Below are 15,930 nucleotides of genomic sequence, written 5' to 3' on the forward strand. Positions count from 1 at the left end.
CTCCACTGTAGTCAATGGGAGCTCTGAGTGTTCAAAAATCAAAAATTCTGAAAATCAGGCCAAATGGAGCCTTCAGAGTAAATGATTGTAGAGGTTGGATGAAATAATTATTCTCCATGGCTTTCTGTGCTGCGAGTAGCTTCTGTTCACCTTTCTCTTGGGGGGCAATAAGAGCTAGCTACATTCCTACTGGAAACTTTCTTTTGCCTGGAAATAGGGGTTTTCTTGTCATAAGAAAAGAACACTTAGACATATATAGATATGGGCGTGGTTTAGGGTAGCATGCATTTTGCAAACAGAAAGCAAATATAGGTGTGATTAAAATTACCCATTTGCACTTACAATGGCAAGTTGCCTGACTGCTATTGACTAGTATGTGCAGATACTTTTTAATTGAAATAGCTGTAAAGTTTACATTCTCACATTCGGTGGAATAATTAAAGCTGACAGATTTTATGTTCCCCACCCCATCCTGCCTATCCCGGCATGCAAACTCTTTTAAAGAGTCCTAAAAGTGGTTACACACATTTATTGGTAAAGCAGAGATAGAACAGTTGGCTGGAGTTAACTGATGTGGTTCGGGTCTCACATTCACTTAACATCAGTGTAAGCCCATTGAGCCTGATTCTGATCTCGTGCTGGTGTAAAACCAGCATAACACCATGTATTTTGCTAGTATCAGGTCATTATCAGTCCCAATGTGTCATTTATGTTTGTGCTTCTGCTAAAGATTCTCAGTTTATTTGTAGTGAAGGGTCGGAACATTTCTGTAATATCGGTCACCAGTGCCATATAACTCTCACTGGCTCATAGTACAGGCTAAATAAAAAAACAAAGGCTTGGCTAGTTCCTCACAAAATGGAGCCATCTCTTTTGAAACCCATGGGGGATCCACTTCCCTTCAAGTAAGCATTTAGGTTAGCTGCTGAAATTGACATCTACCATAGTAATACAGTAAAAGCTGTTTTATCTGGCACTTTACCAAACAGAAAGCTCTAGAAACTGGCATTTCTGATATCTCATTAAAAGTCCGGTTGGAGCGGGGCCGGCAGACTTCCTACCTGACTCCCCGGAAGTGGCGACATGTCCCTGCTGTTGCTAGGCGGGGGAATGGCCAAGGTGGTTCCATGCGCTGCCCCAGCCCCGAGCGCTGGCTCCGTCCAGCCAATGGGAGCTGTGGGGGTGGAGCCTGCGGGCAGAGGCAGTGTGCACAGCTGCCTAGCTGCGACTCCACCTAGGAGCTGAGGGACATGTGGCTGCTTGCGAGGAGCTGCCTGAGGTGAGTGCCACCTGGATCTAGCACCCCAAAACCCCTCCTGCACCCCAACCCCCTGCCCCAAGCCCCCTCCCTGACCCAAACTCCCTCCCAGAGCACGTGCCGCACACCCCCTCCTGCACCCCAGCCCTGAGCCCCTTCTCGCACCCAAGCTCCCTCCCTTGATTGGTAAGTATAACTCTTAGTTAATCAGAGTTTTTGACGAACTGGCACCCCCCATTCCCGCAACATGCCGAATAACAAAGCTTTTACTGTAGCAAAGTACTTTGCATAGTGGTTCCTACCTTAGGACCTTAAAGCACTTTACAAACATAAATGAACTAAAGCCTCACAACACCCCTGAGAGAAAGATAAAATGATTCAGTTTCTGTTGAATTAAATGCCACTGTAGCTGTACTACCTTGGACTGTGATCTTGTCACTCTTCCTAAGCTAATCGGGGTCAGGCTGGAGCAGTTCATAGATGGGAGACTTCCAGGGAAATTGAAGTGCTGAAGGAGCTATTTTTGGTGAATCAGGAAGTGACACCTTTCCCTCTGAGTCAGCATTAGAGCAATACATCAGCATATTTAAAGGAGACACCATGGGGCTGGATGTACTAACATACAGATGGGATGTAGGCACCTAAATTGCTTTTTCAAATGGGACTTAGCCTAAGTAGCCTAGGAGCTTCTGACAATGTTACCCAAGAGCCTAAGGCATCAATCACCAGTATTCTGGCTAAACCAGTGTACATAATTGCACAGAATCATAGAAAATATCAGGGTTGGAAAGGACCTCAGGAGGTCATCTAATCTAACCCCCTGCTCAAAGCAGGACCAATCCCCAATTTTTGCCCCAGATCCCTAAATGGCCCCCTCAAGGACTGAGCTCACAACCCTGGGTTTAGCAGGCCAATGCTCAAACAACTGAGCTATCCCTCCCATTAATTAATCTGTCCTGAATTAGAGCTGTACCTCACGAAAGCTCATGCTCAAATAAATTGGTTAATCTCTAAGGTGCCACAAGGACTCCTTTTCTTTTTGCGAATACAGACTAACACGGCTGTTACTCTGAAACTCTTCTTTACTCTGTGCCCTAACTGTCGCATAGTATTGCTACATGCTATTAAACCATTGCCACCTTTCATCCCAAAGATGCCTATACAGCAGTGGGATGCAAAGCCATACATATATGTACATGTTTTGTGCAAAATCAGTGTCTAAAGGGCTTTGAGATACTTCTTGGAGGAAAGGTGCCATACAAACAGGGGGTCAGCATCATGGCCGTTAAATCATTGTTAGGTATGCAGCATGAAATAAACAAATGCTAAACTTTGTGAGAGAGCGAGAGCTGGTGATGGGGATTATTGTGCAAATAACTTTTAAAATGTTTTAAAGCCAAAACATCAGTTAAAAGCTTTTCTATAAGCAGTCCTCTCCTTTTATTTATAATGTTATTGCTTTTAATTTTGTCAGCCTATGGCTGACATAGTAATGTGTAACTGATCATTGCTTGCCTTTGTTTTTATGATATCTGAATCTGACTTCACGCATCTGCATAGACCCATCTCTTGTTTAATTTTAAATTCTGTTGGCCAAGAATTATGTCATGGAGTTTTGGAAAGCTAGAAGTCCTGGAATGGAGCACAGGAACTAACATTATTATTATTAGCCCATGAAAGCTTATGCTCAAATAAATTTGTTAGTCTCTAAGGTTCCACAAGTACTCCTATTATTTTAGTAAGTTTCATAGTCCGTGTACGCCAAACGTACTGCCTTTGTGTTAGGTAGCTAACAGTAGGTATTGCAGGTAGGAAACTGCAGAGAGTTCATTTTCTTTAGCACCCTAGGATTTAAACCCTAAAATATTTTCTATGATTACCACAGAGATTAGGTCTGAAGTGCCTGAAAAGTAGCCCTCTGTGTGTTCAGTCCTGTAAGGTGCTCAGCATGGAAGGTATACAGCCACACACAACAGTGCTCAGCGCTTTTCAGGACACACTTACATCTTTGCACATGCACAACCTTGCATGCATATATCAGGCCATTTATGTAAGAAACTCAAGCATCCAAAAAGAGGACACGGAATGTGTTTTGAAAATTAGTGTTTTAACTTAACTAGGTAAAGGCACATTATAATGAATGGAGCCACATGGTTGTAAATGAGCTTGGAATGATAGAATGGAGCAAATGTCTGGAGAGTTCTGAAAAGCACTTTGGAACTAAATACAGCACTGGTGAGAAAAGCCACTGCAGGTGAAGGTGAGGGTGACATGTGATGCAACTTCCTTGAAATGTAGTGGCGATTTGGGTATTCCAAGCATTCTGGCTTTAGGAGCAAAGTTTATCAAGAGCACTGACAGAAGCATAGACAATGGACAAACAAGAAATTTCACCCAGCAGGGTAGTTTCAGCCTTTGAAGCATTCAATATTAAAGCAGGTCTGTACAAGTGGCACTCAGGAAAGTTAAACCAAATTAACGAAAGGTGTGAATTTAGTGCTCGAGTTAAAGGCCATCAAACCCCATGTGGACACTCTCATCTAGTAGCCTGAGTTAGCTTTAGCGAATCCCCTTCAAACATTGTTGCCACTTCCCTTCAGAATGAGAGCATCCACATGGGTTTAATATGCTTTAACTAATGCCCTAATGTAGATATGCCCTTAGTCAAGAATACATTTAACATTTTTTCCAAGTCAGGACACTATTTGTATTGACCTAGCTTGACTAATCATTGTGTAGTATATACTGCAGCTGGATAACAACAGTGGAAAAACCATTACCAAACAGCGCCTTTCCCATGTTACACTAGGATGTCCGTCACTGAAGGCAGATGTGAGTGACTTCAATTAAAGAAGGACCAAAGGAAGCTTTGATGTTGACCTGGACAATATTAATGTTAAATTTGAATGATCATACCCTGAATGACAGTAGCTATAGCTTCTGTTTGGTAAAGTTTTCACAATCTAGTATTTTGTTCAGGTTGGGTAAGGAAATTATAATCACATTTTTGGGCCTTTTTGAAATGTATTAATCATAACAACTGGACTTTTCAAGCACAAGAGGTACTCGGTGCCATGCTGTGTACACTACATCAGCACTTTAAATTTAGCCCTGACATAAGAAGGCACAACCCCATTGATTTCAGTGGCGTACTGACCTTTACAGCAGGTTGAATTTGTAGTAGAAATAAATAATTTAATGACCATGTTTTGTAAATAATAATATTTGTATTAGTATAGATGAGACAGAAATCTATAAAGCATATTCTACTACTTTAAAGAAATTGTTACATTTCAGTTTTAGGGTTAAATTTTCAAGGGTGATAAAGTGATTTAGGGGCTTAATTACCATTGCCTTCAGATGAGACTTATGCTCCTAAGTGCTCAAATCACTTTTGAAAATGGACCTTAGGCTTCTAAGTCACTTAGGCACTTTTGAAAATGGAAGCTCTAATCTTTTTGTTGCTCACTCTTATCTTCTGCTTTAACTTACAACTTATAAATAGTATAAATATTCTCAGCCAAACAAGCATTGCCGCCCCCACAGACACACCCCAATCCTTAGATTCAGCTGAGCTGTGCTTGGCTCAGGACACAAGATGGGGTCAATGGTGATTTTATACACCTTTGCATTCCACTAATCCCTGGGGCTGCTGGAGGCCTATGGACTGCTCTAATTTACAGCCCCCTGCAACAACCCCCATCATGCCACTGTAGTACACAGGGATCACCTTCCTCCAACTCGTCCACAGCACACTCCTATGCTTTGAGAACTAGAAATGGCCAGCAACACTATCCAGAGATGCTTCTATAGCAGGAAAATCCAGAGCTAGCAGCTTGGCTGGGTTTAAGGTGGTTTTGTGCTCTTCAAGTGGTGCAAAACAGCTTTATCAGAGCCAAGCATTTGCCCCATCGAGTCAGATCCTGCTCATATTGAAGCCAATGGCAAAATTCCTGTTGAGTTCACCGGAAGTAAGAGCAAGCCCTTAACAAACAGTTAATTGCGGAAGAAGAATCCATTCATGCTCACATGCTCGCATCACTATGGGGTTAAACTCGTGACTTCAGCTTTTTTTGAGCTGTGAGTTTAACCCCATGGTTATGATAGACAGTAGTGATAAATAGATACTACGGTGGTGAGGTGATGTAAGAAACTGAACGAAATACACTTGGGACCAAACTGTGACCTCAGTGGAGGGTATGACTCCTATTTAAATCATCCATTTAACCAAAATTTGTCCCTTAATTGCGATATATCACATCTTATTCCCCTCTTGCTTGCAGACTTTGTGGGGGTTAAGGAAGAAGGAAGTGAAAAGAGTGAATGCAGTCATTTCTTTATGTAAAACAAAAAGGTTGGATGAAGATTGCAGCTAAATATTGAATTTTCCCCAATATGTGCATTAAATACTTTCACATAAGTTTCTGTGACAAGCTCAAGCTACTGATGAATAAAGTATCGTAGCATTTTGATTTTACCTGCAGCTAGAAGTAGGTGACAGTTATTTCTAATGAGAACGAGACAAACGATAAACGTCAGAAACCTTCACAGAAATTATTACATTACCAAATAACATATCTCCGGCTATCCTTTTGTTTTCAGAGCATATTTTCTGCAAAGGAAGGATCTCCTTTTATGCAAAGCAGAAGAAGGCACCATTTCGCCTGTAATATTTAACCACCATACTAATCTCTTCTTCTTTAGATTAAAATTATAGGCCCCAGATTGCAAGTTATGATATTTGTTTTCTTCTGATTGCTGTCTTTAGCTCCTAAGTGAACTCTATTGACAGCTCTGTGGGTAACTTTGAAGAAGCCTCTGGGTCTGAATATATTAAGCTCCACAGCATTCCAAAGCAAATGACAAAATTCCCCCACAATTGTCTCAATCTTTTCCCCACAATTTCTCATTGGCCCTCTTTATGAGCTGCATGGAGAAGAGAGTGATCTGTTATGTTTGTCCTATTCCTGTTTTTCTTCCTGGTTTAAATATAGCAGAATATATAAAATAACGAGGTGGTATTCAGAAACAATTCTTTTGCCAGGTCTTCCATCTGTTATTCTGCAGAATCCTAATTTTTGTACAAAAAACAAAACCATGGAATGCAACTCAATATGTTAGAAGATGTTTATTTTCTTCGACTTAGTCCAATAAAATACATAGCTCAAATATTAATACTGGAGCAAGTTAAGATTTCATTACCATTTGATCTATATATTTTACTGACATAAATGGATAAAAATAAACAGCTTGTAACATATAGAGTTACAGCCTATGCTTTTGTGGATTTAGGGAGTCTGTGGTGGATTTGGATTTTGCAACAGATTTATTTTCTCTAATTCAGTTAAAATAACTACATAATCATTATTTGTGGTTAGTTCTAGGTTCATTTTCATAATGTACCACGGGATTTGTCTGCATAACTTCTGATGGTAATGACCCTATATTGATTGAGATTCTTTATTGCAAGACTGAATTGCTAGTGATTTGACAATGAACTAGTGCTAAAACTCCATTTTAGAAAAAAGAAAACAGATTAATATAATGTAATCTTACCAAAAAAGCATAGGAACACTATACATTCTGTGAGGGCTTTTATGGTATTTGTATTTCATGCTGTTCTGAAAGTACCACACATGCATTTGTTGCTGTGAACTCAAATGCTGTAGAATCTGTAAAGATGCAAGATTAAATTTTCCATTGCCATTTTTACAGATAACAGCCCGTCGACAATGGAAACATATTTATGATGAATTAGGTGGTAACCCTGGAAGCACAAGTGCTGCTACATGTACTCGCAGACATTATGAAAGGTAAGATAACTAATATGAAATGCTTGTTTAATAAAGAAAAAATTAATTTGGAGAGCCTTCAAAGCATTCTGTAAAGAATGAGAGAGAGAGAGAGAGAGAGAGAGCTCTCTTAAAGGCATAGTAAATATTCTTCCAACAATGTAGTCCTATAATCCACTGTAATTTAAACCAGAGTGTGTGTGTGTCTCCAATGGCAAAACAAACAACACACACATCTGATTGCTTTTTGCTTCATACCTACATTTTACCATAGCATTTCTAGTAGAGAAGCTGCAAAATTGAACAAAACATATTAAAGAGAAAATACTAAATGACAACTAATTGAGTCTACCATTTCTATTCAGAAATTTTCAGGAATACAAATTAGGCGAGTTGTCAAGATCCAAAATAATGGGGTTGCCCGCATTGTTGGATGCTGTTAATATTGAGGGTCATGCAAAGCACTGCATTTCTATTCCTCGGTACTTTCTTCTCTCTTCCTTGCATAGAAGCTGCTGCCAACACTCTGTTTTTCTTTGCAGCCAGTGTTGCTGGTTAGAATTGCAGATTTCTTGTTCTTCCAATGTAGATGATAACTTCCAGGGCTTAGGAAGCCAACACACATTAAATAAAATACTGTTGGAATTTTTTGAAAGGCATTCTTTTTTATACAGTTACTATTAATCAAGTGTGTGTGTGTATTCAAGTTCAAATAAGGGAAATCTGACCTCATGTTCCAGGTTATGAAGCGGCTGCCTGTGGAGGTCAGGAGGAAAGCATTTGGTTTTGCCCATGCAAAGCATTGCATAATTAAGCTATATGCAGCATGAGTTCTGCACCTTACTGTAGAGCATTAGATATTGGACATACTGCTGGATACAATAACATAACTGATGGGGGGAATTGCTAATCTTAAATTCCAACATCGGTACCCCCAACATAAGGCCCTTTGGTCCATTATGAAGAAGCTACTTCACCACCATCACAAAAGTTAGAGTTAGAAACGTTCTGGAATCCAACCCAAATAGACAGGATCAACAGGGTAAGATGTTTTACTTGGCTATCAGTGCACAGGGGCAAATTCCAGCTGACACACTTTGTAGTGTAACCTCATCTGAGTGCCCAAGAAGTCACATGAGTAAATCTCTATGCATCAAGAGAAGAATATACTCTGGGGTTGCATGTGTAAAATAATAAACCACTAACATGAAAGGGGAATGAACAAATGTTTTGTATGCATAGTTGACTGATCAGATTGTGTGCTAATCAGAACTGACATTAGACTCTGCCTCTCCATCACTGCACCCTCAACAGGCCCCTTGTCTTTCTGTTGTGCCTGGGCCAGCTGATCTGTTCAAATCCAGCAGGCTGGGACTCCCCTCACCAGATGTATTTTATAGCATATTGTTTATTTGACAGGGAATCCCGAGAAGCACATGAGATTTAAACATTACAGTTGGGCTGGGCCCAGAAGACATAGAGGCCTCTACTGGGCTTTAGAATGAAATTGTAAAAGTGGAAAGGAGAGGCTCTCTTGCTAAGAGAGACTCCATTGTAGTCGTGGAGAGATGAATGAGCCAGACACAAAGGTGGGGCCAGGAATATCCCTTTCTTTCCTTCCCCTAACATGTTAGTGGTTTATTATTTTGCATATGAAACCATACATTCTGCTCTTGATATATAGAAATGCTTTTCATGTGCCATCTTGAGCAGTTCAATGAGGCTATGCTGCAAAATATGTCAGTCTGAATCTGTCCTTATGTACCTCCAACCCAGTGCACTAATAGCAACGTGAACTAGATTCGTGACACTCCTTGGATTCGCGAGCATTCACTAGGCTACCAAAGGAGAAATACACTTCCCCCGCAGACATCTCAATGAGTTGTTTGAAGAAAAGGCTTTTTTTTGATTTATCATTGAGAGAGGCCTTAGGTGGAACTCCTGCGGTCCAAACTCCTTCATATTTCATGTGGCTTGGATTTGAATGCCCGAATTCAAATTCTTTCTTATAGATGTGGTTCTGGCTTAGACCTGAAATCAGAAAAGGCCTATTTTCTAATTCATGTGCATGCCATCAAAAGATGGCATTTGGTGTTGAAATCTTGTCAGATTTGGCACCATTAAATCTGAAGCCTAATCTTCATTTAGCCTCAAGCATGAAACTCATATTCTATCCTTTACCAAATCTTGATCTGAAAAGAGAAGGCCCGGGCTAATCTCTGGATTTAGAGTATTAGCTACTTTTTCCACCACAGGAAAAGAGTATTCATGCTGAAAAAGACAAATAAAGTTGCCTTGGTTTGTTTCAATTGGTAATTCTGACTACAGCAGCTGAAAATGTAATGCTCATTTATAGCCAAAATGCTCTGATGACATTTAATCTAAAACTAGTGCTGCACTACAGAAATAGATCAGAATTTCTGATTCAGGACACATGTACGCTTTTTAAATTAAAGGTGAGCTGCAAAGATAACTGGAAATTGAGTTAAGCCTGGAAGTAGGCACTGAATGACCCCACTATTCAGGCTGTGTGGGACATTCAGCAGAAAAATGAACTGCTTTACAATTTACTTTTCCTTTCTGAAGTCTGCTGGCCTTTCCCTGTTTACTGGAGACAGACTGCATGATTCCCTGACTTCTCTGATACTACTGTTGTTTGGCTTAGCCTTGCAGTTCTTCTTTAAAACTGGAAATCACTGACAGTCATGTTGCCTTAGCTAGTTTTTCCTAAGATGAAAAAGTTAGTAGTAGTTTACACACTGGCTTTAAAATATTGAAAATGCTTGAGTTTGAATGACCTTTGAGTGACAGCATTAGTAAGCCTCGGAGTGAAATAGTACTTGCCCCCCATTGGTCTGGTATTGCGTTGCTTTCTTGATGCTGAGGAGGGTTATTTCTGCACTGCAGCTGGGAGCATGTTTCCCAGCCTGGGGGGACAGACTTGCCCTAGCTCTTGTCAAGTTATTGCACTAAATACATCAGTGTGGATGCTGTGACTTGGACGGCAGAGCTGGCTAATAGCCTAAGCTTGGGAACGGGGTGGGATGGGCTTGGACTCAGGTGGCTAATCCAAGCTGTGTATGACATTACCCTGTTATTTTGAGCACTCCAGCAACAGCAGAGCTAACATGAGTTTGTCTATCCAGGCCGGAGGCCTGCTCCCAGATGTTCTCAGGAAGTCTTCCCTCCTGCTGGGTGGAGTTTCAGAAAGTTCTGAACTGATTCTAGAGCAGCGGTGAGCAACCAGCAGCCCATGGGCTGCATGCGGCCCATCAGGGTAATCTGATTGCGGGCTGCGAGATATTTTGCTGATGTTGAGCGTCCGCAGGCACGGCCCCCCACAGCTCCCAGTGGCCGTGGTTCGCTCTTCCTGACCAATGGGAGCTGCGGGCTGACGGAACATGCTGGGCGCAGCTTCCCACAGATCCCATTGGCCAGGAACGGCGAACCGCGGCCACTGGGCGGCGCAGGGGTCCGTGCCTGCGGACGCTCAATGTCAGCAAAATGTCTCACGGCCCGCAATCACATTACCCTGATGGGCCGCATGCAGCCCGTGCGCCACAGGTTGCCCACCACTGTTCCAGAGAGATGAGCTGAATCTTCTGATCACTGTGACGAAGAGAGTTGTCTTTCAGTAGGTGCTTAAAACTAACAATGCATAGGCAGAGGGCCAAGACATCACCTGAAACCCAATGGAATTCGGGACAATATCACCTCTTCTAAAGTTAGCATTATGAAGGGTGACAGCTGCAGAATTTAGTCTGGATTTGGGTGCCAGCTCACAGAACTTTGACAGTGTGTGTGTAGCCAACAGCTTGGAATGAACAGACCTCTAATGCTGTTACCTCAGCATTGCACATAGTAATCACTGTGACTAAGATAGCTTGCTTTTAACACTGAGTCTGTCTGCTTTGTTTTTCTGGAAGAGGAAGAACGATTTAGTATGCATTATCAAGTGATTCATTTTTCATGTAACATGCTTCATGTTTCCAGTAAATGTTTTCATTTTAAAACAAGGCAAGATTGCCAGTGTTTCCGTATGTGTTATTTGTGTATTAGTTAGGCTACTTTTGGTTTATTAATGAGTGTCAGAATGAAAGTGCAGGTTGCTGAATAGAATCAATGGATGTTTTTATTTAAAGCCTTGCAGGAATCATATAATGCCAATGAATGCATTATTGTCACTGTAGGCCTGACTGGTCTGAACCTGCCTCTGATTGGTTTAAATCAAATAGGCCCAATCACTTCATAAAAATGCCTTTGTCAGCCTAGTTTTGCTTCCAAACCTATTCATCTCTGTCAGTTTTTAATATTAGTACCAGGCTCTTGGCCATAGTCCATTAGGACTGTTCTTAATTGCTCATGTTACAGATGATGATTACCAATATAAAAAGCATTAATGTTTTCCCATTGTGGGGCTGTTACTATGTAGATGACTCGAACTGTACAAAGCTTACGAATGGTTGTTATTTTGGTCATTACTTTTTTTCTTTAACGCAGTTACTTTGGGTGATAACAGAAAGAAGCTCAGTCTGAGTGTGTTATGAACAGTATCTGGTTCAGACTGAGCCTTTCCTCCCCAACCTACACAACTTGACACTTCTCACACCTCACTTCAGGATCTGGATCTTTTATCATTGGTTCACGAAACAATCGGAAATGGCTACTTTTCTGCAAAGCAATATTCTTTTTCACAGTGTGTTCTAGGATATTAGTAATAACGCAGATGCGGTTTTCACACAAAGGGTTTGGGGTTTCTTTTGCTTTCGCACAAAATGCATGATTGACAGCATCCATTGTCCTGGGTAAACAAGAGGCTCCGTTTCTGTAATGTTCATGACGTTGCGTTAGGGATTTTTCATAAGGGTTACAAGAAAAACAATTTGTGACATATTTAAAAGCTCAAAGCAAAAGGTAATAAAAAAGTAAAGTGTGAGCAATAAAATGTAAGGGCCTTGTTCTGACCGCCAGACCTTACGTTTTCCCCATAGCAGTCTCTACACCAAAGGTGGGCAAACTACGGCCCACGGGACCCTCTTGCCCGGCCCCGGAGCTCCTGGCCCGGGAGGCTAGCCCTCAGCCCCTCCCCTGCTGTCCCCGCTCCCCCACAGCCTCAGCTCACTGCACCACCGGCGCAATGCTCTGGGCAGTGGGGCGGCGAGCTCTTGCCGGGCAGCGCAGCTGCGGAGCCCAGCCTGACCGGCTGCTCTGTGCTGCGCGGTAGCGTGGCTGGCTCCAGCGGGCGGCACGGCTGCCTGTCCTGGTGCTCTGGGCGGCACGGCTGTCGCGCTGACAGCCACCGGTGCTCCAGGCAGCGCGGTAAGGGGGCAGGGAGCAGCGGGGTTTGGATAGAGGGCAGGGGAGTTCGGGGTGGTGGTCAGGGGGTGGGGGTGTGAATAGGGGTCGGGGCGGTCAGGCGTCCTGGGGGGTGGCAGTCAGGAAGGAGAGGGGGCGTTGGATGGGGCAGCGGAGAGCAGTCAGAGGCAGGAGTTCCGGGGGAGGTCAGGGAGAAGGGGTGGTTGGATGGGGCAGAGGTCGGAGGGCCATCAGGGGACAGGGGACGGCAGGGTTGGATGGGGCAGGAGTCCCGGGGGGGGGGGGGGGGGCTGTCAGGGGGCGAGAAGCAGGGGGGGTCGGATAGGGGGTGGGGGCTGGGCCATGCCTAGCTGTCTGGGGAGGCACAGCCTTTCCTAACCGGCCCTCCATATAATTTTGGAAACCCAATGTGGCCCTCAGGCCAAAAAGTTTGCCTACCCCTGCTCAACACAGAGAGTTCACACGTACAACTTGGGAAATGCTGCAGTTGATATTTGTAATATGATACTTCTGTCTTACATGCTTTGATGAACAGTGAAATAGTTAACAATGTTGACACTGCAAGTATTTCATTAGCATCTGAATTAGCACCCATTGAAATGAATGGGGCAATTCATACCTCAGAGTCATTGTTTCAGACTTTCTGCAGACTCAGGTATCAGCTACAGTTGCTTCATATTTGGAAAGTTTTCTGCCCAACCATAACAGTTAGTAACTTAACTTTTTTTAAGAAATGAAAGCTGAAACACTGGAGAACAACTGAGAGGTCTGTTTGTACCCCTTTGGGTAGTTCTTCTTGACCCACCAGGGAAGGTGTGTCCCATACTTTGAGAAACAGTCTGTTAGTTTATCTGTTCTTTTAAACTGCACTTGCACTGTAATATCTGAGATCTGCAGCACATACTAAATATATATCCTTGTGCACAAGAAAAAATCTAGGTGACAACAGAAGATTGCAAAAGCTAAATAGGAGAGCTCCATTCTACTGATTGCTCTCCCACCACTGCCCCAGTATGCATATGTAATGGTGGGTTCTAAATTAACTATTACCAACTGAAGAAAGAGATCTTGGAGTCCCCATGGAAAGTTTTCCGAAAACTCCCACTCAGTGTGCAACAGTGGTCAAAAAATCTATGGGCCACTGCCAGAGAGAGGATACTGGGCAAGATGGACTATGGTCTGACCCACTATGGCAGCTCTTATGTAAAATAAAAATTAAAAAACAACAACTCATCATTGTGTTATGGAAACAAGCCAGGTCAAAATAAGGCCCTTAAAAGGTTTCTCTTTAACAGCTATAAAGACTTTCTACCCTAAGGATACTGTAAAGTAATTCAATATGCAAGAGAGTCTAGCATTCCACACAAATACTGTTTGGTTTTCTTAAAGTATTTAGATAACTTCATAAAGTGTGGGCATTTCAACAGTGTTCTGTAAGAAACAGCCACCAGTCTCCTAGATAGAAAAATAGGAGCCTATTATAACATCTATATAAAAATGCTTATGGTTGTCTTTAATACAAGTTGTAATTAATAGAAGGTTTTGGTTTACACTGAGTGTGAAAACATCCTCAGGGGAAAATTAATTAAGTGTTATGTCATTCTGTAAACTACAGCTAGTTCTTTGTTTGACCCAAAAAACTTGCCAAACAGCAGTTTTTCTTTGTCATACTAGCTTTGTTGTTTTATTTTGCTTTTCACCCTGCTTTTTATCCGGAACTCTTCATAGCTTCTAAGAAAACTTTGGAAGTTGCGAATTGTATCAGTAGTTTTCTATCAAGCATGAATTTAAATTTGAGGATAGATTAGGTGTGTTAGCCCTTTTTCTTTTTTGATAAATAACAAGAAGTTTTTACTTATGATTTTCTGTCCTCGGGGCTTTATCATTAAGATTAAATAACTGTAGTCTCAAGCATGCCACTGAACAAACATCTTTTCAATTATGTGAGTAACAGATGCTTTAACAAAGGAACTATTGAAAATTCAGAAAGCTTGGTTCCCCTCCCTCACAAAATTTTTTAAAAAATAAAGTATCAGATGACAGAAGAATGGAATTGTTTACAATTAAAACAGATTCTTAGCTGCCCGTTCAAAATATCTCAGAACATTGTGTTTTTGCAGAACTTACTCAAGACTTGTTTTGCAGTTTTAGAGACTTACTGGCCAGCACTGAAGTCAATAGAAATAAGTTTACATGTAAAAATGTATTTTGATAGTAGGACATTCTCTTCCAATGCTTAAGGACAGATTGTCTTTGTCACTTGCATGTGGAGGAGGGATCACAAGGAGCTGTGCTCCCAATCCCTTGAGCACCCCAAACAAGGGAGAGGGCCAACTTCAGTCCCTATACAGAAACAACTCCCTCTGAGTGCCACCCCTCTTCTGCACCGAACTTTGCTGTGGACTGAGCACGTCACAGGGGAAAGGCTGAACGTTGCAAAACTGTCCTCTGCAAAGCTCCCTGCACCTTAGTGGGTAGGCGTTGCTCAGGAAGGGCTGGTGGGTGAGCAATTGTGTGGATCCACTACGACTACTACTGCATTGGGTGGAGAAGATGGTGTTTGCAACAGAGACATAGGCTAAAGAAGCTTCTCTGGAGTGGCCTGGAGGATTCTCTCCCCACAGCACCCCCGGCCCAGTGCCCATCCCCTGCATCCAGCCCATCTAGTTGGGCTGGTCACTGGGGATAGGATTTGGTCCTTTATCTTTTCCTATTGCTTTATAGGATGGAGAGTTCCTAAGCTTTCATCCTCAGACTGCTCAGGTAAATCAACGGCGGTGTTTGTAATATCACTAATTTCCAGTTTATTTAAATCAAAGTGTGTTTGAACTCTCTTACACACAGGCAGTTCCCACCTCTCAATGGTGTGAGCGCTCTCCATACCCAGCAGCACTCCCAGTGTGCTGTAAGGCAAGTTGTTGATGAAAAGATGAAAGATCCATTTCTGTAAGGCAGGAAAGTTCTTTGGGAACAAAACTGAACTCAAACAAATTTTGTCTGTACTGATAAAATACATGCCCCTTTCGTACTTCAGACAAATGCAAATGATGCGATTGTTATTGTATTCTACACAAAAGAGTGCAACGCTTGCTTTCGGAACCCCTGCACAGTACAAATGAAATCAGCCTTTTGGAATACATTACTGGTTCCCCCAGCACACTTCATTTTCCTCTTCTGGATTCAGGGATCAGGCCTCTGGTTTTGAACTTCTCTTCTGCCCCTTCCTCTACTGCATATTTGCCTTGGTCATTAGGAGCTGTGTTCTTGTTCCAGTTTTCCTACGCTTTCAAACAGCTGAGCACTGTATCCCATGACAAAGCCTCTAGCTAAAGTGATGGCATGATCTTATGCCTTTCGTGATAGTGCTGCTTCTAATATCAGGCCATATGGCTTTGAGAAATTATGGGTTTTCATTTCAACAGTAGCATATTAAAAAAGCAAGAAACACGTCCCATTGAGATCACAGTGGCTCATTCCTGCTCCCCTTCAAGTAAATGGAAGTTTTGCCATGAACTTAGGAAACAAAATCAGGCCAGGGTGATTGAGGCTGTAATATGAATTTTG

The 15,930-nt window shown here is 42.2% G+C and overlaps 1 protein-coding gene across 1 annotated transcript in view; it reads left to right on the top strand.

Moving 5' to 3' along the window:
- ARID5B (AT-rich interaction domain 5B) overlaps positions 1-15,930 on the top strand; it is a 141,918-nt gene that overhangs the window by 114,080 nt on the left and 11,908 nt on the right. The window contains exon 8 of the mRNA XM_077822156.1: positions 6,974-7,071. Coding sequence (XP_077678282.1) covers positions 6,974-7,071 — 98 coding nt within the window. The remainder of the gene's footprint in view (positions 1-6,973; positions 7,072-15,930) is intronic.

The sequence above is a fragment of the Eretmochelys imbricata genome, chromosome 7 (genome assembly GCF_965152235.1).
Source record: "Eretmochelys imbricata isolate rEreImb1 chromosome 7, rEreImb1.hap1, whole genome shotgun sequence".
NCBI lineage: Eukaryota > Metazoa > Chordata > Testudines > Cheloniidae > Eretmochelys > Eretmochelys imbricata.